This window comes from Acanthopagrus latus, chromosome 18 (genome assembly GCF_904848185.1).
Source record: "Acanthopagrus latus isolate v.2019 chromosome 18, fAcaLat1.1, whole genome shotgun sequence".
NCBI lineage: Eukaryota > Metazoa > Chordata > Actinopteri > Spariformes > Sparidae > Acanthopagrus > Acanthopagrus latus.
Window position 1 is genome coordinate 25,291,808 of NC_051056.1, and position 22,415 is coordinate 25,314,222.

Here is a 22,415-nt window from a genome sequence, read left to right on the forward strand (position 1 = left end):
CAAAATAAAAGACCACCTGCGACATGTTAAACAGAGGCAATTATGAAGGATTGTAACTAAGTACATTTACTCCATTAATGGTCTTTGATTACATTTTTTAGCTACTTGTACTTGAGTAGTTGTTTTTACATATATTTTAAAAACATTTTTTTACCCTCCTACATGTATCCAACTCAAAATTAGTTAGTGAAAATGGGATATGAGTGCATGTGCCTGTCTGTGGACAATCAATAAGCCTCTCTAGCTTCAGTCAGTGTTATGGGCAGTGGCAGTTCTGAGGGGGGCCAACAGGGGCCAGTGCCCCCCCCCCCCAAAGGAGTCTGCATCAATAATACAATGACAGATTTCTTGCAATGATTTTGTACTGAAGGGAAAGGCAGAAATAAAGTGTCTCATCAGTTTACTACCCAATTAAAATTGTTGAAATTGTAAACACTGTTTTAGGTCCCATTTATCGCTTGTCTGTCTGAGGGATTCGTCTTTTTTTTTCCCAGGCTGCATCTGCCCCTCTCACAAAAAAGCTGGCCCCAACCTGGCCCCCGTGTTAAAACTGGTGTAGAACCGCCACTGGCTCTGAGAACAGCTTGTTTATTCAATTATGGAAAAAAAATTATATATCTGAGTTTTAATTTCCTCTCTAAATTTCCTGTTAATGTCTTAAGAGTCACTGCCATCAATTTTACCACCGTTACACTTTTATTTTATTTTAACTCGATAAACTGTACGCTTTTATTTTGAGGGTAGTATCTACACTTCCGGTTTGCTGCTGTCTCACTTTATGATTAATGTGCTTTTGGTGATGTGACACTTTGTGGGCAGTGCACTACATTACATCAGCCAGGCAGCCTGAATCCAAGTATGGAGCACATAAGATCAACATAAACATTTATTTTCTTCTCTTCTTTACAAGAATGATAATATTCTTTTGCTCACTGTGAGACACGTTATAAGTAAATTAACCTACATTTGATGACAATATCCAAAACAGAAGGCTTTATATGTCATCATGTGAGTGGACAGTACAAATATCATAACAAATGATTAATTGCACAGTATTTTCTGTTCTTGAAGCACTTTTAAATCATGTGTTTGACAAGTTCCCTATAAATAAAGGTTATCATACATTATTGTTAAGCTATTACTTGGTAGTCGCATCACGAGGGCATAATCAGTCACTATAGGATTATGAGGACAATCTAATAAAAGAGATCTTATAAGTGTATAATGGCTGTAGGCCTAAGTCACCAGAGATCTCACATCAGAGACCGGTTCTTCTGGATGGGTTTAAATGTTTCCATTCGCAGCCTGTCTGCGCATCACTTTCTAGGTTTACGAGCTGTTGGAGAGGGCGGACATAAAATGGCTCAATCATCATGTTTAATGCAGCGGTGGGAGGACACAGCAGCTGTCCGACAGCGCCACCAAGTGGTGTTTAACTCTGGTGAGGCTCTTTAGGGATCCTCACTTCGCAAAAACTGCGGAGGCTCTGACAGCACGGCAGCGCCTCTTGTCCTCAGCAGGGATCAGAAAGTTTTGAAAATAGTTTGTCAAACCGGATGTGAAGTTTATCTGGACTATAACTTTGTTTTTTCGTTGTTGGATTGTAAGATCTGAAGCAACCTGCTCATAAAACGTAATTTTTTCCCATCCAGGAGTTTCATCTCTGAGTTTCTATCATGCCTCTCAGCTGCTTTGTCGCTGTGTTAATCTTGTACTTCTCAGGTGAGTCCACGAGATGAACAGTAAAGGTAGGAAACCTCCTTAAAACCTGTCGGCAGTCAAAGATTCCATGTATTCAGAATACTACTGAATTTTTGTTAGGACTTTTTTTTTCCAAAAAGTTGTAAAATATATAAAAGAGATAAAGAGAAATCACTAGAACATCCACACCCCCTCCCTGTAGTTGTGAAAGACCTCCTCTCAGTAGTAACAACATCTGTATTAGATGCAGATGTGCTGAATTTTTGAGGCTGTGAATACAGATGGAGCCGGCTCCTCCCTGCGGGGATGAAGAGCTGAAGATGCAGCTCCTCCACAACACAGAACCAGACTCCAGTCAGAATTATGATAAAATAAGCTTTTCCTCTTCCGTTGCTCCTCCGCCTGCTGACCAGTCAGTTTAATTACAGCTGGGCTCCAATCACTGCCAGTTAATTACTGAGGAGACCCCCTCAGGGACCAAGCGTGCCAAAGCCTTCATTTAATCCTACTGCAAGATAATCACAAGACCAGAGATCCACCCAGAGGCCCCCAGGAGCTCTGATGATGATGTGGAGTGATTAAAAGGACGCTGCTCATTGTGTCACCTTTGTCATTAGAGATACATGAGAGCCTTTAACATGGTGACTCTTAACAGGCTGCACACCTTCCTCTGGCTGTGAGTCATCGCTGAAACACAGTGCACGTCTCTGTGGTGAAGTCAGAGGTGTGTGTGTGTGTGTGTGTGTGTGTCAGTGTCTTGGTATTTTGCAGCCACAGTGGTCAAGAGGCAGAAGCATTGTGCAGGTTGTTTACTGAGGCTAAAAGTACCAGTGCAACAATGTAAAGATACTACATTAAAGGTTAAAGTCCTGGCAGGTATTAACCTGCTAAGTGTACAAATAGTTTTTATGGAGTTTGGTATTTTGGTTTTCAGCCTGGAGGGCACAAGGCGAATGTGAGGAGCCGTGACTTGAGTTGGAAAGAAGAAAAAATGAAGTTCCGCAAAACGGAACGTGGTTATTTTTATGGATTTTCCTTCTTTTGCTGTTTTTGTGACATGTAACCACTTTGGGTCTTGAACAGGAGACATATCGTCATTTTCAGGTTCACAGGTTCAGGTTTACTTGTGTTTAGCTTCTGTCTCTTGAATACCCAGTCTTCTCTGATTGGTCAGCTCTCACATGTCTGAGCAAAGCACCGCTCTCTGTGAATCTGATGAGCTCTGTTGTGTTTTCAGCTTCCAGTGAGCTTCACTTCTACCGTGAATATAAGCATTAATTATGCAGATCTGTGACATGGTGACACAGCCTGATGTGGATTAATGTGGACAGGATTAAAGGCGGGACTACTGACGAGGCGTTTCAGGAGCGGCGTTTTCTGTTGGAGAGAGGAGCGCCCGTTTGGGCTTTTTCAAACTTTCAAGACCTTTTACGTGTACAGGAACCTTTATAACACACTGAAACAAGGGAACAATTAAAAAGCATGTTAGGATCTCCTTTAAATTAAATCATGTTAAAGTAAAAGGAATTGTCTCATTGGTGTACCAGCTCAGAAACATCTGAAACAAACAGTCTCACAATGAGTGTATATTTACAAAAAACAATTAAAGTTTTTCAGTTTGAACGTTGAATATCTTGTCTTCATACAGTATTGAGTTGAAAACAGGGTCAAAAAGGATCTGAAAATGAGTGCATTCTGCTCTTGTTCACGTTTTAAACAGTGTCTCAACTTTTTGGGAATCAGGGTTTAAATTACATATTTATAATCGCTGTATGTATGTTTCTGCTTGTCTCCATTAGTAATGTCTGTCTGTATTTGAGCCCTGCAGTGAAAGACCATCAGACTGATGATCTCAGCTCGTTTATTTCCTCCGTGACTAATTCTCTGTTGGGGGTAATATTAGTCTGGGGAGGTGTTACTGAGCGGAACATCTGGCTCATTATGAGGAAAAACGCTGACGACAGGTTTTAATTCACACATCGCTGCAACGACCCGAAGCAGCTTCCAGCGTGGAGATGTTTGAATGCATCAGTATTATTAAAAAACTTTGTTAAAGTGAACTCTGGCAACCGTGCCAGAAAACAGAGAGGAAGCAGGAACAGGACTGGAGATGGGGGGGTGGAGGCTGACACACACACACACTGGAAAGTTTGGCACTCGGTACTAAACAAGGAGTCATATTCAGGGTTTTTTTAAAAAAGGATAATTTGCCGCAACTGCTGAGAAAGGAGGATCACAGTGAAAGGATTCATTGTGCAGAGAGATTATTCACAAATAAGTCAGACTTGAAGGCCACAGTGAAGCAAAAACAAACCCTCCTGATCATTACATGAAAAGAGATGAGTAAGTGGGACCATCTCCAAGTGAGTAATGAGAACCGGCTGTTTGTCCTAATTTGTGGTGAAGCTATTTAAAAGTCTCACGGCGCAAAGATGGCACACGTTCTCTGTTCTCACTTCTTACTTAATATCGAGTTATAATACGACATAATCTTTATTCTATTTGCAAGATTTCCATGTTCTCTCAGACTCGGGAGGAGTTTTCCATCAGGATCATCACTGATGGCAAATCCAGGTGTCTTTGGACTGGAATCTTTCTGAGCTTCTGTTAAAGGAAGTTAAGGAAAAGAGATTGTGAGAAGGACCGTTTCCATGCCAGGCTGCCTCTGTGTGACCTATATTTACTGTAACACTGCTGATATGAAACTTTACTGAATCGTAACGACCAGAGGACCACGTTTGGCAGAGGACAGCTTGCTGTTTTCCAAACGACTGACTGTTTTTTGTTGTTTCAGCTGGTTCTGGTACCACAGTGTACGACACCTACAACGACTACACAGAAGAAGACAACACTCCTCAGCTGGACTATAAAAGTACGTATGGAAAAACACTCTCAGTACAGATGGGTAGTAATCAGACATTACACAGCACCAATGTCTACTGTCAGATACGTTGCTGTTTCAATTTATGCAGCGGTGGCTCTGGTATCCAAGAAGCTTTACAATGATGTTTTTATCTTTAATGACTTAAAGAGTTAGTTCACCCAAAAGCTCATAAAACAGTGTTCTCATAAACAACTGAAGCAGATGGGGACTTGTTTAAAAATATTAAAAATCAATAAAAATACACATAAAATGGTTTCAAACACCTAATCCAAGTCTCTGGAAGCCAAATTGATTTGAAAAGATGATATTAACTCCCTTGATGCATCGTTGACCTCTTGCAGCCACAGACAGGTCGGGCTCTAACGCTACAGCGAAGGTTAAAATGAGAGTGAATTAAGTCTTTTCAAATTAATACGGGACTCAGATTATGCCGGATGAGCTGTATGGAGCCATTTTATGTTCACTTTAAGCTGTTTTTCTATGTTTTAGAACAAGTCCCTATCTACTTCAGGTGTTTAGGAGAAAGCTGCAACACTGTTTTTGCTGGATGAGCCAACAAAACATTTATTATATCAAGATGTGAACACATGTTGTGATATTAAATGACATATACAACAGGATGGGATTTTAATTAATGTTGTCCTTCAGACCCACACTGGTGTCACTCTCCGAGTCTGACCAACGGGGAGGTGACCTGTCACTCGCCTCGAGGCGGCGCCTACAGGAGCACCCTGGGCACCCGCTGTGAGATGAGCTGTGATCGAGGATACCGACTGCTGGGCAGGAGTTCGATCCAATGCCTCGCCAGCCGACGCTGGTCCGGGACGGCTTTCTGCCGCAGTACGTAGAAGTTCAGCTCTTAAATTCACATCTGGTGACATTCAACGAATCCCATTAAAAGACTGAAACCATTAATTAAGACTACTAACAAGTAACTGCTGTGTAGCCAAACCTGATGTTCCTCCTTCCCCTGCTCTTTAATACCTCATAATCTCATTATCACACCAATGAGCCACGCGGTTGCAGACATGAACATGAGCACTGTGATCTCAACATACAGTCTCAAAAGAACACAAAACGTGTATTCATCCGCTGATGAAAGTAGTACCATTTGTGAAAACCTACAAGTGCTCAGCTGTTTTAAGAAAAATATATATAATTCATGTACTTTTTCTGCTTTTAAAGAGTTAAATCCTCAGTAAAACAAACTATAGCACATGAGCAGCCTTGTCCTTTGAGATAAGTATTGATTTTGTGTTTTTTTTGTCCTCTGTCCTTCAGGGATGCGTTGCCATGTGCTGAACCTCATTCCACACGGCAGATACACCTGCACTCAAGGCTTCGTCGTGGACTCCAGATGTGACTTCACCTGCAACCCCGGCTATCGCATCGAAGGGGAGCACTCGCGCACCTGTCAGCACGGGGGGTCGTGGAGCGGAGCACAGCCGGTTTGTGCAGGTATCAATCAAAACGTCTTATCTGCTTCTCTGTAAAAGCTGATCAGATGTTTAACCCCAGAAGCAGTTAGTATTGTGTGCGTGATTTGTTGATCTGTCAGCTCCAGGTTTAACTTGCTGCCGTGACATGGAGCTAAATTCAGGCCATCTGTGCTGCAGCCCCATCTTTCATTATTCTTTCATAAGCCCTTCCCTCTGTGCCGGCTCTCACAGTCACGCTGGAGGAAGCATATTTCCTGCTGCTTAATCCAGAACTGCTGTCTTTCAGTGTCCATATTCTGCAAAGTGACAGACCGTCCAAAAAACAATGAATTTCCTTCCTCCATTCTCCTCCTTGTAATTTTCCAACTGTTTGTTTTAGATACTGATCCTCCGAAGATCAAATGCCCTCCGTCCAGACTGAAGGTCGCCGAGCCTGGAAAACTCACCGCTGTGGTCACCTGGGACCCTCCCGCAGTGAAAGACACGGCTGATAAATCGCTCGAGTATGTCGCTTGTTTCCTTTGCTTCCTTTTCCTGTTCACTTAAAAAAAAAAAAAAAAAAAAAAACTGAATTAAACTCTTGGCCTCAATGGTCTGTCTGCAGTGTGATATTAGTCGGCCAGGAGCCTGGCACCGAATTCAAAGAGGGAGCCAACATCATCAGATACAAAGTGTACGATCTGGCCAGGAACAGAGCTGCCTGCAAGTTCATTGTACGTGTTGAGGGTAAGCTGCCAACCCTTCATTATCCCGACTTGCTAATTAAGTTTAAAGGAACAGTTCACGCAGAAATGAAAACTCAGTTATAACGTACCCGGTGACGAGGGGGAAGTCGGGTGAAGTTTGGTCGTCCACGGTACTTTTCTGGAGCTTCACAGCAAAGTTGCAGCATGGTTTAAAAACAACCAAAAGAAGAATGTAAAATGGCTTCGATTAGCTCGTCTCTGAGTGCCGAGAGACCCCAAATTGATTCTTAAAGATGTTTTCTTATATATTCAAAGCGACGTCAAGCTTCTGACAGCATTAAGTTAATAAGATATCATCTCATAAAAGTGTGTTAATAGAGTCTTTCCAAACCAATTTGGGAACCTGTAAAAGAATCCGATATGTTCGTTCAGTTGTTTTTCTACGTTTTAAAACAAGTCCCCATCTACTTCAGTTGTTTTGGAGAATGCTGAAAAGCTGCTTTGCTTTGAGCCTCTAGAAATGTTTTGTGGACTTAAAAAAACTTCCCCTGACTTTCCACCAGCATGAGGGTGAGTAGATAATTACTGCATTTTCTTTTTTTTTTTTGATTGGAGATTGGATTTCTTATGTCTGTGTTCTGCCCTCCAGTGAGAAGATGTCCAGTTCTACCTGCACCTCTGTACGGCTACCTGACCTGCTCCTCTGAGGGGAACAACTACGGTGCAACGTGCGACTACCACTGTGATGGAGGGTATGAACTGAAAGGCGTATCTAGCCGCGTCTGCACGTTCAGCCGCAACTGGGAAGGGATGCCTGCTGAGTGCGTTCGTAAGTCATCAAGGAAGCGGCTCAGGATGTGCCGCGCATGTAAACTGGCAAATGTTCTGTGCGTGGGCATGAATGCAGGACTGTGATTTTGTGTTTTGGTAGCGATGGAGATTAAATCGGACGTGAAGACGGTCTCCGCTCTCCTGGATCAGTTCTATGAAAAGAGGAGGCTGCTGATCATGTCGGCGCCCAACATATCTGACTCGGACTACCAACTGCAGAACATCATGATACAAGTGAGGAGACTTTCTTTTGCTGCCGTTAACCTCACGCGGCAAATATATTCATCCCAAAATGAAAATTCAGTCATCATATATCATCATATACCCACCGTCATGCCCATGGGGATGAGTACATGATGGCTGAATTTTAGGTGAAATGTTCCTTTAATAAACAACATGAACCCTAAAATGCGTCTTCCTTGTTCCAACCAGAAAGCAGACTGCGGATTAGACCTGCGACATGTGACCCTGATCGAGCTCCTGGGCTCCCCGCCTCGTGAGACGGGTCGCATTAAAGAAAGTCTGCTGAACTCTGAAGTCATCGAGGGTCTGAGGTAATAGTGAGATACTTCATCACTCAGTTATTCAGCAGTTTTGTGTTTCATCCTGGGGAAAAAATAAGTTCATTTTGTTCAAAAATTCCACCCTGAAATGGTTTTATATAACTCCCATTCTCATTAACAGTAAGTAGTTGTTTGTCCTCGCTCTGTTTAAATGTCAGGAGCCCCCCCCCCCAATGAAAGAGGAGCCTCTGCGAGTTTGACTTTTAAAAAGGAAAAAAAAAAAAAAAAGGCACTCAAAAGATTAACGCTGTTAAAAATAGCAACATAATTCGAGGGCAGTGGTAATGGGATTCTGACCGGACGGACAGGACATCGATAGTAAACATCTGGCTTTGGATCTTATGAGAATCAATTAGTAAGAAGTTCTTAAAAGATCAATTCTGCACCAGACACACACACACAAACACTCACACATATAGGGAGTGATTCATCTCAGAAGAGGCAAAGATATAGATTTTTCCACTGACTGTGGAATTTGAGGAAGGGGGCACTGCTCACTTTTTCCAGACTGGAAAATCTTTTCCTTCTTCTCTCCACTGACACAGAAAAGCCCACAGCTGAGTGAGGGCAGTCTTATGTGGACACATTCTTTGAGAGTGGTACAAAGCATTCTGGGAAATGTAGGTCGGATGAGGTCGAAGTGGACGAGGGAAGTGTATCCGAAATCAGAAAAGGGACATTCTTTGGGGATTTTTATCAAAAGGACTTCAACAAATGTAAACATGAGTTTACTATGTAATAGATTAAACCCGAGGCCTACGTTCCTTGGGCTGCATGTTCCCGAGGTCTATGTTCCCAGGGTTTTATGTTCCCAAGTTCACATGTACCAAGGGTGCTAAAGTCACCAGTTGAATTACTGTGAAGACAAATGAACCCCTCCTTTGTGTTCGGGTCCAACACCTAACCCCAATCCTGGGAACACAGGATCCTGACAGAGGACATACAGTATATAACTGTGACTGAGGTCAGTTTGAACAAAGGAATGACTTATTAAAGCTGCTCTGATGAATATTTAAATATTAATGAATAGAGTCTAAATCCATCCTCATACAGTATTATGGAGATATTGATAATGGCTGCTGTAATGACATGAAAGGATGAGATGGTGAAGTGTCCCTTTAATAAACTAACTGCTGATTTGTGTCTCTCTGCAGACAAGTGTTCAGAATCTCCAGGTCCTACTTCAGCATGGTGCTGCTGGACAAGCTCGGAATGGATCGAGAGCGCTTCATTACCCCGCTGGCGTCGGAAGAGCTGTTCTCCTACATCGATAGCTTCCTGCTGGACGAAGAGGAGCGAGAGAGGCTGGAGCTCCACAGAGACTTCTGTGACTAATTTAATAAACCGCTCCGGTTGCTACAGCGATAAACTCATCAGTATTACTTACACAAGATGAGGAAGGACAAACAACCAGAAAGCAGGTCCAGAGGGACAACAGGGAGGGGAAAAAAAAGGAGAACTCGGCAGTTCTCATCATGTTCAAATGTGATTTACAACACTGAAGTGCCGGCACTGTTTTTATATCAGATCATCACCATGGAGGCCAGACATTGGGAGTGGGAACCAGATTTTCATTCTTTTTTTAAACCATAGATATTTTTTTAAAAAAGCCTGTTAATCTAATCTTTAATGGGAACTCAAACTGAGCGATCATTTTCTAATCCAGCTGGTATTTGAATGTAACACAGAGCTGAAGCATTAACACACGTCTTTGGTTTTGTCAACTTTTATTGAGTGAACAGAAAATTCAAGGCAACCTTGAGGTGAACATTGACTCTGAACACACTCGGATGAAAGTGTTGAAAGTTCAAAATTTACATTTATATCTGAAAATAGACACATTTAATAATTTGAAATAAGACTTTTTATGCAACTTGTATAAATATATATTTTACGTGACATTATGCATTATAGTAAAATATATATTATATAGTGTGTGTATAGATTTAACTAAGCTCAATTTGTTGAATCCAACGCCAAAAAGCTTGTGTAATACCAGCTTATAATGGATTGTTTGCCCACATCAGTGTCCATCTGTACACAATTATAAAGGAAAAGGTAACAGATTGTGACAAACATGTCTGTGCTCAGAGCTGTGCATGATTTTAAGCTGCAGTAATATATACCGCCTCACTTTAAAAACATAAAAACAACTGTGTCAACGCTCTTAAAACAAATCCAGTGTTTAGTGTTGTGATGCTTTGGCACATTTTCTACACCAGTCTGTAGTCAGGTGTGCTGAAGATGAACCTCATGTAGGGAGGCAGGTGTGCAGGTGTGAGCAGATGTTAAGTGTTCGGCAGGTCGATGAACTGTGCGTCTGCTCACAGCCAATCATCTTTGTGTAAGTTCACTGCAGTAGACCAGCTTGCGGTCTGATAAGCTTCCAAGAGTAAAATGAATCCATAATCTCACATTTATCTCAGACCTCCACAGCCTCCCCCAGCTCAGTTTCAGGCCCGTGCTGCTGTCCTCATTTGCCCTTAGGTTTCTCCATGGTGGACCGCAGTGGAAGAGTGCCCTCTGCCCACGAGTCAGGGTACTTCATCATCTTCTCCCACAGACTAACTTCCTCTCCGACTGAGTCCATTTCAACTTCCCCTTTCCCTATTTTCACCATCCCTGCAGGTGTGAGGGTGATACAATAAATGAAAAATTAGTGCCGAGTCTTTTACTTTCAGTTGCCACTTCCTTTTACACAGAGCAGGTTAAGACCATCGAAGCCTTGTAGATTATTGAGCAAATTTTCCTAAACTGTGCATGTCTTTCACACAAAGTCAGTTATGCTTTGACAATGAAACTGTTCAAACTAGGAATGTCTAGATACAGTAATACTTCCTCTTTTTCACAAAGATTAATTTTCTTCACCTTCCATTAAAATGTACAAGACTTTTCTCTGCTAAGTCTGCACAATCAATTGAAATGTTATCGAAAATGTTAAGTGCTAGATCCAAATCGCAAAGCCGATAAAGGTAAAATGGTGACAAAATATTATAATGAAATATGTTGGTGCTGACCTACAAATCATGTTCATGTTGTAATAAAACATTTTTAGTCGGTACAGAACCTAATGTCTAATTATCATGATTTTATTGTTAAGTTGTACGTTTTCCTATGTCATGAATCAAATAACAATTTGAGTATCACTCAAAATAATCACAATATGATTGTTTTTTTATTTTTACCTTCAGCACCAGTTCCCATCCCTGCTTCTGAGTTACCAGTTAAATTGAAAGCATAACCTCAATAAAAAAAGGGGGTAATTTCGACAATAAACTTAAGCAGGATAATTGAGGGAGAACCAAGGCCAAAACAAAAACAAAATTATCTACCTCCTCACAAATGCTGACTTACCGAGGGAAAACAAACCACAAATAGATTTAGACCAACTCTGCAAGATGAAACGAAATGTCCCCCATGATACCTTGTGCAAATTATTCGCTCAACCTGAACCAGCGTTTTCCATGGTAACGGGACGCTAATCCTCAATTTTAGAGCGACTGGTACAGTACATCGTTCATTCATGAAGATCTAGGTTAGCAACTTAATCGACTGGATACTATTCACACTATTAATATAACTCAGCCCACTCAGCTGACACTTAAAAGGCCTTGAAAGGGACACCAGTGCTTCAGTTATTGTCATTATGTAACTTGTGCTTGTTCTGATGAGCACTGGAAGTATCACTCATAAAAAGGTTTCCAGTAACCTCCCAGGTAACCTTAATAAACCGGGGCATTAGGCCTAATAAGGTCTCACGAGGAAGCAGTTGTCTCAGTAACCAACAAAGCAACTCGTGCAAAACTACATCTCACATCTAGGAAGTGAAACCCAGATGAAAAAAAAAGAGAATATCTGGGTTTATTGACTTATTTTACCTTTTCCAGAGCTGAGACGGATTCCTCCCAGGAACTCGTTGCTCACCATGGCCTCTCTGTCCCACACGGTCAGCTCCAGACACATCCCCTTCAGCTGCTCCAGAACCAGATCCTTGTACACAAACGTGTGGTCGTAGTGGGGATTCAGGTTCTTCTTCACCACTGGAGTCTTCCTCTTTGTGTTCTTTGCCTTAGTGGGGAACAAGTACCTGCAGAAGCACAAACGCAGAGTTAGAATGAAGACAAACAGTTGTAAGAAATCAGAGGGAGTCAACAGATTATCACTGACCCTTTTACAAAGCTGTCTGAGGTTCCTCCTGATTTCATTGCCATTAAATTCTTTGCCTCTTTAACGAGGACGTGCAGTTCTCCTCCCTCCTGACTCACTGCCTTTTTCCCTGATGAGGACAAGACGAGACACATTTAGAAAATTAAGCCAAAGTATTAAAAAAAACACAGCCAGAGATTAAAACAGAGTGAGAGTCTTGCCTTTGATTTTCTCAGTTGTTGGATTTTTAGGTGTGATATACTTCAAGGAGATCACCAACTCTCCTTTGTACTGAGCGAAAGCTGAAGCCGGCAGAGAAGAGGCTGCCTGTTGAGGAAAAGTACATCAGAGACAGGAAACACAACAAAGAACAGCAAACACGTCATCCCCACTGACATTCAGGCCTCTACACTGAAACCTGGATGTTGATATATCAGACAATAAACATATACACACACATATACACTACTGCATGTAACAAAAGTTCATATGAATTTGGTTATTAGACTTAGAATGCATCTGATGCATCCCTTAAAATCCAGACAATCGAGACAGATTCAGGGGTGATGGCAAAAATACCTTCTATTCATAACAGTGTCCTGTAATATAAAATGTATTCACTTAATTTGGCATTGTGCACCAATTCAGAACGTACTCTAAAATATCCAGGTTATTTATTAATTGTTCATTTATTACTTTTTCCATCACATCATGTATTTTGGTGAGTAAAACAATGAAAACACGACTTTTGGGTGTTTATAAGAAAGATCCACAGAGATTCATTTACACATTCATTTACACTGCGTAACAATTAAAGAGAGATAAATTTAAATGTCTGTCTACCTTTGGCATGAGAGCCACCGTGTCCTCGTATGCGGTGTCGAGGTCTCGGCAGTCCAGGGGGATCTCCACCTCTCCCAGGAAGGCGTTGCGGCTGAGGCGACCGTGGTGCCATACTGATATCAACATGGAGCGGGTGAACAGCTGGGAGTGGCTGATAGAGTACTGTTAGTGGAAGATGAGGAGGAGAGGGCAGGATCAAAGGCCTGTCTTAACGCTGACACGGCGATGGAGAAGTCTTATATTAATGTTAATGCTCTGGTGCTGAGGGAGGTTTACAAAAAAAAAATCATCAAAGCAGAAGATGGATTCAGATTTTATTGCAAGTTGCGTCTAAAACCTTCTAAATAATTACCTTCTTCCTAACCTTTAAAGAGTAAATACAAACCCACAGAGCATTCATCTGTTATTAATTGATTCGTCAGGCTAATTTCCTTTGCAGAGTTTTGGTGTGTCACTGTATTTAAGCTACATTGGTGGCCAGGAGCAAAATCAATATTTGACAACAGCTATTCTAATCTGCAGTGTCAATACCAATCTTAAGGTCTCCGTAGGTGCGGTCATTATTTACAGCAGGCATGGCACAAGGTCACTAATCAGGGAGTGTCATTAAGTCAACAGGATAAGGTCTGCAGCTGAGAAAGTGCCAGTTATAAACCATCACCTTCAGTGTTTCCTTGTAGACGGGGTTGACTGTGTTCCTCTTGATGCTGGTCTTCCTTTTGCTCTGGCGGGACTTGTCAGGGAGTAGATAACATTTGACGTAACTGAAACATAAGAACAGAAAGATTTTGTCAGAAGATGTTCCTCCCACCCAAGCGAGGCTACTGGTCTTTGGCTGTGTTTCCTGCTTTGAAAAAAAATGTGTGTTGACATTCGGTTTCCTGTGAAGCTCAAGTCATAACCTCTGGGATGTGATTACGAAAACTTTGTAAACACAGCAACCTCTTATCGGCACCGATCAAAGCTGTGTGAGCAGCACTGAGGGCTCTGTGTGTGTGTGCAGGACAAAAACGTGTCTATTCAAAGGCCAAGATTTGAACCCACATTTGAGCTAACTGGGTTTCAAATTAAGAGTTTTGTCTAGTGGAACTTCACATCACAGCTCTGCTAGTTTTTGATATTTACGGGTTGGAAAGCTGCCGTGAAGTGTCGCCGCAGGCCAGCCCGTGGCACTCCTTGATGAAGACCTGGAGGCTCTGGGTATGTTCGTCGTAGCTCATAGAGAAGACGACTTCTCCGCTCACCTCCACGCTGTCAAAGTCTCCTGCTTCACTGTAGATGCTCATCAGGCTGCCCAGTGTGCTCTGGAGAAACATAGACACACCCGATCATTAACTATTTGTTTCAGTAACAGAGATATTGACATTTAGACAACATGTGGACGGATGTTCCCTTAAATAAAAGTGCTTCAGGGACAAAATAAATTGGAACAGATCAGGATCTTTGTGTCTTTATCCAAAGTGACAGCATGAAAAGTCAATGTGTTCTCCCCTGAGGTTCTGGTAACTATAGAAACATCTGACTCAGATGTCACACGTCAGTCTCACACTTCCTAACTCGCTGGAGGATATCCTGAGGTTATAGATGGTCGTTGAGATAATTTACCATCAATTCCGTTCTGAGAGACAATAATGAGCTGCTTTTCTGACAGCTTCTAGAGGACTAATACGAACTACAAGACTTTACTACAGGTCAATACTTTACCTTTGAGCTACGCAGGCTGGAGGAGCTTGAAGCCATTGTCCTTTTGTGAAGGCTAACCAAGCTGTCGATATCTTCATCCTCCTCTCTGTCTTCCAGCTGCATCAAAATAAATATTGAGATGGTTGATTGTAGAAATACTGTCTGGTTTCCCTGAGATGGATCTCTATATGTAATGAATTGATAATGTGATCAATGCTGATAATGAGTCAATGCTTTAACAAGAGAGTGTGTCTGAGTCTCTTGTGTCTTTTGCACAACAGCTTAGTTTGAGTCCAGGCTTCTACCCTCACATTTTTAAAATGTATTAATGTATGTAAAATGTAAAATTTGTTTCGCCTGGTATGTTATGATCTAGGTTGTGTCATCACCTCCGATTGGCTGTTGCTACTATATAGGTGAGGCCTGATGTAGACCTAGTTGTACAAACATGTTGCCTTTTGGAGTACCCTGTTTCCTGTTCTTCCAAGAGCGCCAGACACAATTTTTAGCTTTGCTGTACAACATGGAGGCAACCAAACATTTCTTATCCTTTCCGAAACATTAACTATAAAATTAAAGTTTTAGTATTAGCTTCTTATCTCAAAGGAAATGCATCTTCCTTGCTTCATTCGGCAGTGATGTTCAACAAATAAGACAGGAAATAACCAACCACGGAAGAGGCTAAAACAGTCGACAAATAGCCTCAATACTAAAGTAATTTAATGTAGCCACCAAACATGTTTCATTGTTTGTTGATTTTGTTTTGAGTTGCTCAGTTTTTATCTGCCGGAAACCTTCTGTTGTTTTGCCCTTGCTATCACTACTGCTCGGAGGCCAGTCTTTTTTCCATATTTGGAAAAACTCTACCTAAATTATATACTGTTATTGGGGAAGCTGAAAAATTCTAACATCCCAAATAAAAGAAATGGATTAAGTATTGTCTTCGTGTCCAAACGCCTGAGGCAAATGTTTAACTAATATATCAGGAAAAATTCACTTCCACACATTTCAGTCGATTTACTAAACAGAACAGAATCATGACAGAAGGACATAACAAATTATCAGATTTCTCTCAGCAAACTTCTTACCTGTACGTCCAAGCCTGGAACAGATTTGCTCCGGTTGCCCATTGAGCCCACTGATGTGTCGGGTCCATCACGCAGATCCAGAGTTGATACACACTCTGTCATAAAAATTACGGAAGCATGTGAGTGTGCTAGTTATAAAAATTACAGACCAGACCAGCAACTAAGCTATGGTACAAAGAGAGTACTAACAGTGTAGTATACAAATACTAACCAGTAGGCCTGGGGTCTCGTTTGATGCTCTTCTTGAAGAGTCTTTCAACGTCTATATCTGGGCTCGGATTGACCGGTTTCACATCTGCAGTCTAGAGAGGCAGAAACGAAGAGTCATGGTCAGAGAAGAGAAGTTAAAATGGCTTTATACAGGAACATGACTGTGTCTTGTGAAAGCATCTTACAATATTAGCGTCTGGGTTGCCGCTGTCAATGCTTTCAATATCTGCTTTGACTGGGATGGTCACACTGGAAACACTGGATCCTGCTGGGCTGGACAGAGCTGAGCGATTCCCTTTCCTGTGTGATGGCACAAAATATTATCAATCACAGCGATGTTTGCATGTGTTTGAACGTTTTGCATTCAAATACATACTGCTAATATTCTTTCAAATGATCTGTGTGACACGCCGTCTCCCTCATTCCCATTAGCCTGAAGAAACAGTCAGTGCATTTTACTTTTAGTGGCCGATACCATGAGCAGGACAGCACTTTAAAGACATTATTTATTTATGCATGGATGTTTCAGGTCGATGATCTTCCATCGCTGCGTTAGTGTCACAACCAAGCCCGAAAATGTCCACGCCCGAGTACATAACTTTACAGAAGTGCTGCCCTGATCTTGATTTGGGAATTTTTGCTCCTATATTGAAATCAGCAGCACTGATGTATCATCATTATTCTGTATTTTTAACAGTGCAATCACAAAGCAAGTTTTATCAAAAAGAAGTTACACATCAGCTCATTATTCTCTGTATGCATCCATTGTTTTTCCAACCTATTCTGCACTCACTTATGATATCTACAGCACTGAATTCCATAGCTTTACTTTTTTGCTAAAGAGCAATGTAGGAGTGTTGGCATGGGGCTGTGGAGAAGGTCAGCTAATACAACCACTAAATGCACAATTGACTGAGCTAACTAGCTAACAGTAGCTTCAACTATTAGCAGGAAAAGACCGGTCCAGAACCCCACCCAGCTGTGGGGGAGGAGGGCCACACACAACACTACCTGCTTTGTTTGTTGCTCTGATGTTATCATGTAGTGCAGCTTTTAGAATAACTACAGGTGAGTTTACCTTGGTTGCTCAGGGGTCACATGGCCAGACTCGGTTCCAGTTTTACCGCTAGTTATGCTGGTGTTTTCTGCAGATTCTGTGTCGCTGCGTGTTGGCTTTGATATAACGTCCTCCTTTGATTCAAATGATTCTCTTGAAGCAATCGATCCTAAATTCTCACTTGAAGGACTGCCAAAGAAAACATGACAAACGGTTGAGATAATCTGTGTTTTTTAAATCGGTACATTTCTAAAACTGAAGAATGACAACGCACCCTTTTTTATTATTTGGCAGATTTTTCTGCCTGGCTCGAGGAACGGGAGGATCTGGGTGTATTTCAGTACTTCTCAACAGAATTTCTCCTGTTGTTTCGCGCTTATTCGCTGTAACACAGAACAAAAGTTACATGACACTTCAGCACCAGTTAAAAGAAAACTCTACCATGTTACAGCAACTCTTAAAATTGCTCTCTGTCTACTGCTGAACTGGGACAACATTCCTGTGATTGTGGTTATTTCTTTAAGGCCGAGCTGGTGGCTGTTTACATTCCTGGTTGAACAGTTCATACCCACTTCCTCTTCCTGTACTCACTCAGAGGCTTCTTTTTCAGGGAGACTCTCACTAAGTCGTGTCCAGGCATCGTAGAGTAACGGTTGATCCTTTGATCAAAGAACCAGTCACCTGCCATTTTCTTTAGATCCCTGGGATCAAATAAAAATACTTCTTAAAATACATCTCATTTATACTCATTAATCACTTAAAATAACAATTTGAAAAAGGTAAATGTCAGTATCACAACCCAACAACATTCTGAATTTCAGATATACATCTATTACCAATTACAGTCATCAAAACATGCTACCACTGGCAACTGTGAGGGACGCTAAATGTACTGAAAGATGTGTGTTGGACTGTCAACTTATTACAATTTGAACTTCAATTTGGTCTCCACCTACATAAACTGACTGTTTTTATTTTATCTTGCAGATTTTAAATATTTGATATTTGTTGATCTATGATGATTGTTGTAAATTTCATATTTTTTAAATTCACTTAAAAAGGCAGATGCCTCTAAAATATAGAACCTGATGATCTGCAATTTCTGGGGCTGATGCTGATATTAGCCAGTAAAAACATTCTGATATTAACATATCGGGCGATTTAAACAAATTTATTTTGTGGTTATCAAACATTTGTGACAAAGATTTGTGAAAGTTGAAGAAAAAATGTTATTGAGTAAAATGACATAATTGCACTGAATCAGGAAATATCTGCAAATATTAGATTATTAGGTTATCAGCAATTCCAATATATTTGCATTATCAGCAGATAATATTAGCCAACTGATTTATCTGTCAGGCTCTAATAAAATGCTAACATGTTATGGGTTAGGGTTATGGGATGTGTTGGAAATCCCCAAATATAAACTGAAGACACAGGATTGTGAGAGACATAATTTTTGATAAAACGTAATTACTAGCTCAAAATAAAGTATAGAGAAAACGTCTCTTACGTCTCTTTGGCGCACACACTGCACAGCCAGGATCCTTGTGGGAGGATTGTTTTGCACTTGCGGCACACATTGTGATTGCACATCTTACACTGGCTGTTGAACATACTCAGTCGACTCAGAGGCTCCAGGCATCTGCCACAACTACGCTGACTGTATCTTCCACTGCCACGTTTGGCTCCTTTCCTCTTCACTTCCAGCAACTCCGTCTTCAACTTCCTGAGACAAAACGAAATGAAAAATGAGAGATTATCCTTTGAAACCCTACTTCAGTTTTAACATGCTGATCAGTTTCTTTTAAATATTTTAGCTTTTGTCCTCTGATATGTACGTTTTATAGCTGATACAATTATTTTATGAATCAATTAACATATTGTTAATTGCATTTTAATACAAAATGTCAAAAATTCCCTCATTCACTGCTTCCGGTCCCAAATGTGATTAGTGCTGCTTTCAGTCTCCTTTCATAATGAATGAAGTACTGGATTTTGAATCATGGGATTCTGGACTGGTGGTCAATTAGTATGTTACTTTCAGCCCTGAAACACTGTGATGGACATTTTACACTATTTTCAGACATTTTATATAACAATTTATCAATTCAAGCGCAAAATATTCAAATACATTTAAGACAAGTTGAGTCAGTCGTTAGTTGCAGATCTAATATTCATCACTTTAAGATACCTGTTTTTTTAAAAAAAACACATAAAATAAAGAAATCGACATTGTGAAGTCTTACAACAGAAATCTTATTCAGAATTGCAAATAATAATCCTCAATTTCCTTCAAGCCTTAAATCAAAGAGTTGCTCATTGCAAGACAAAAATCTACATATCAAGATAAGATAAGATTCACAGCATGGCGTCTAGTGTAAATTTATCTTTGGCACCCAGCAACCAGGGCTGGATATTTTATAGGAATCCAATTAAGGTACCTGGATATCTGCACTGATAACAAAATTAGACTTTTTTTTTTGTTGTTTTTCTGTGTCAGCTCCTAACAAGGTTTGTCAGCCAATGGTATCATGTCTTTGGTATCACCTGGTGTCTGTGCTTCCTCAGCAGTTGTCAGTTTGTGGAGAAAAGAAAAGCTAGTGCAACAAACTGGCAACTACATGAGAGAGCAGAGTGGTGTTTTGACATGAAGGCAATAGACTGAGGGAGAGAGAATGCTGCAGCAGTGACTGAAAGTTATCAATAACCCCTGTAAGTATTTTTCTATTCTATAAAATTGTGTTTATAATTTAGATAAAATGATCAAACTGTAACTAAACAAGAGTCAAAATGTGACCAACTTTTATCACTTCAGCTTTCTGATCCAACCCTGCAAGCAACAACAAGTGCATATTGCACAACACGGATATCAAATACCTACATAAACAAATACTCACGTTGAAAATTCGTGTTTAAAATGTGCAGAAGTGTATTTTAACTGATGGGGAAAACTAAATAAAGCAAGATAACCATTCAGTACAATTGACAAGAAGTGCTCTGGTCTCACCTCACACGGTGCTCCTCATTCTGTCTCAGCTCCTCGTCCCGTCGCAGCACCTCCAGGATCAGCTCCTGCTCAGCCTCAGACAGGAAACCCAGGTTGATCATGTCTGCAGCTTGGGGCATGGTGCCTTTAACCAAAAACCCTGAGTGCAGGTCGACTGGCTCGGCTCAGTTGCAGTCACATGGAGAAGATCTGACGAAAGAGGACATCAGGAAATTCACTAAAGTGGGAATAAGTGTTTGAATAAATACTGCAAAAGAAGCACATTTAACATGAAAAAACGAGGTAAACAGCATGAGCCAGTTTTTCTATAATATCATGTAAAGCAACCTGAGTAGAAAGAGGAACTTGGTTGTCTGGTTGCCTCGTGGTGATCTAAAGATACAAACAGTTGTGTGATCCTAATCAAATTAATTATTGCTGGCTGAGTGACGTGTCTCTCCTCCAGCAGGCCTCCGCGAAAGTTAGCTTCTGTCAAAGGATAGTTTTGAGTTCAGGAGTCGTAGCCGCCTTGTTGCATGTCAATCTGTCATTAAACGATCTCTCGTGGGAATCCAGATCACCGCAAAGCCAACAGAAACTGACCCTCGTGTTTTTCATGTCATGAGAGGACAGGAATCCAATCCGCAGAAATCATAAGTGACTAATAGGAACCAGGATGCTGGAGGGTTTTAAAAATCCCACAGAAAGCCTGTGCCCGGGTGAAAGGTTGTTTTAAATGGGACAGGCAAAAACAACACTAACTTGGCTATCTTGCAGGGTTCCCACCCTCTAAGGATACAGAGAACTGGGTGGAGATTGGAAACTTAACCATTTGTTTGAGCACAACATCAGGCTTGTCATGTGTCTTGTTCCCATCTGAAATGTTAAGCTCCCTTTGAATTGCCACAAAGGAAATTAAATTGAGGGGAAATGTTCCCTGTCAAGTAGCTATAAGCTTATCAGTGGGAAAGCTGCAATTCTAAACCTGTCACCCTTCCTTTTTTCCTCATTGTTTAAATGCCTGGGGCAAACTAACGTTATCTCTGCAAGGAATAAGACAATACCTGTAAATCAACTTACCTAAAACTCAATCTTTAAGGAAATGGCGCATGCGTCAGAGGCAGATGACACATGCCTTATAAAATCCTTCACAAGACACCAAAAATAGATTATTAAAGAAGGAATTCGTATTAAAAACTTTTTTAAAAAAAATACCATTTACAGCATAGCTCAGACATGGAGGCTTTGTAAACTACGAATGACATTTACATAAATAATTTAACAAGCCTTCAACTTCACGATGACGGACACACAAAAATCTGAGACACAGTTTGCTGAAACTGTCAAATATTCAAAGATGGACGCGACCCGACCGTTTGAATGTTAACTGACGTAACTGGCGTCAACATTCTAACTGTGAATTAAATTAAAGCTGACGTTACCCAACAATCACCAGCTTTACACGACACCAGTATGCTTTAAAATGCGGACTGGAAAAAGCGGAAGATTAAATTTTTTGAAACCGTGTGATGAGCGCACAAAATAAAGCTAATTAAAGAAAACCACACGCACCTGTTGAGTTAAAAAGTCGTCTTCTCGCCCGCTGCTCGACTGGCGCGTCACTACGGGCAACAGCGCGATATTCCCCGGCAGAAAGCTCGACAAAGTAGCACACAAGCTAGCGGCGCGTTTAAGTTAATCAAACTGACATGGACGTTGCTTCTTTACTCGCTGTCTTTATCCCTGCTCCTTCCTCCTCCTCCTCCCGTCTCCAAACCTGTTGACTTTGTGTTGAGCGCTGTGTTGGAGGAGTCCCGACTCGAGTACCGGAAGATAAGGAAAGTTTGCAGCGGACAGACAGACAGACAGACAGACACACACACACACACATACAGGCAGCGCAGGAGCGCCTCTCAGCATTTTCCATGACAGGTGCATTTCCTTCAGGGCTCTGTTTACCTCAGGAGGGCTGGATGTGGAACATTTGGAACAGTCCAATAATTAGCCATTTTCCCCTGTTTCCACACTAACGGTGCGTGACAGAATGGTGGGAGCAAAGATCTTGGAACAACGGGGGAGAGAGGGGCTTTTACTTAAAAGAAAAACAACTATCAGAAAGTGAGAAAGTCAAAACAAATATTGAAAGAAAAGGCAGTGGTGTGTCCTCTGCGGCTTCCTGATGCTGTTATTTACTGTCAGGGCGTATGCAAAGTGATGGATTGTAAAACAGATGATCACTAGGACAATAAAAATGCGACTGTAAGTCTCACAAAATGATGCTAATTTACAGTTACA

The 22,415-nt window shown here is 41.2% G+C and overlaps 2 protein-coding genes across 5 annotated transcripts; one reads left to right on the forward strand and one right to left on the reverse strand.

Annotated features, from left to right (window-relative positions):
* Positions 1–137: 137 nt before the first annotated feature.
* Positions 138–10,529, forward strand: srpx2 (sushi-repeat containing protein X-linked 2). The gene is made up of 10 exons (XM_037078005.1): positions 138–1,722; positions 4,496–4,573; positions 5,234–5,425; positions 5,867–6,043; positions 6,404–6,527; positions 6,629–6,750; positions 7,360–7,539; positions 7,642–7,775; positions 7,974–8,095; positions 9,259–10,529. Exons 1-10 carry the CDS (start codon positions 1,677–1,679, stop codon positions 9,437–9,439), a joined length of 1,356 nt encoding a protein of 451 aa, XP_036933900.1. The 5' UTR covers positions 138–1,676; the 3' UTR covers positions 9,440–10,529.
* On the reverse strand, positions 9,815–22,032 carry sytl4 (synaptotagmin-like 4). Of its 4 annotated transcripts, none has more exons than XM_037078003.1 (18): positions 21,563–21,674; positions 21,201–21,266; positions 20,142–20,330; positions 18,645–18,860; positions 17,723–17,832; positions 17,406–17,514; positions 17,153–17,320; positions 16,260–16,374; positions 16,076–16,166; positions 15,865–15,959; positions 14,798–14,893; positions 14,219–14,397; positions 13,755–13,857; positions 13,094–13,255; positions 12,472–12,577; positions 12,272–12,380; positions 11,983–12,191; positions 9,815–10,726 (listed from the first exon to the last, which is right to left on the reverse strand). In XM_037078003.1, the coding sequence occupies exons 3-18, from the start codon at positions 20,258–20,260 to the stop codon at positions 10,578–10,580; spliced, it is 2,136 nt and encodes a 711-aa protein (XP_036933898.1). In that variant the 5' UTR covers positions 20,261–20,330; positions 21,201–21,266; positions 21,563–21,674; the 3' UTR covers positions 9,815–10,577. The 4 variants fall into 4 exon arrangements, with proteins under 4 accessions (XP_036933898.1, XP_036933895.1, XP_036933897.1 ...); XM_037078000.1 differs by lacking the exon at positions 21,563–21,674 and adding an exon at positions 21,693–21,847 and having other exon boundaries at positions 10,578–10,726; XM_037078002.1 differs by lacking the exons at positions 21,201–21,266; positions 21,563–21,674 and adding an exon at positions 22,014–22,032 and having other exon boundaries at positions 10,578–10,726.
* Between the last annotated feature and the right edge of the window lie 383 nt (positions 22,033–22,415).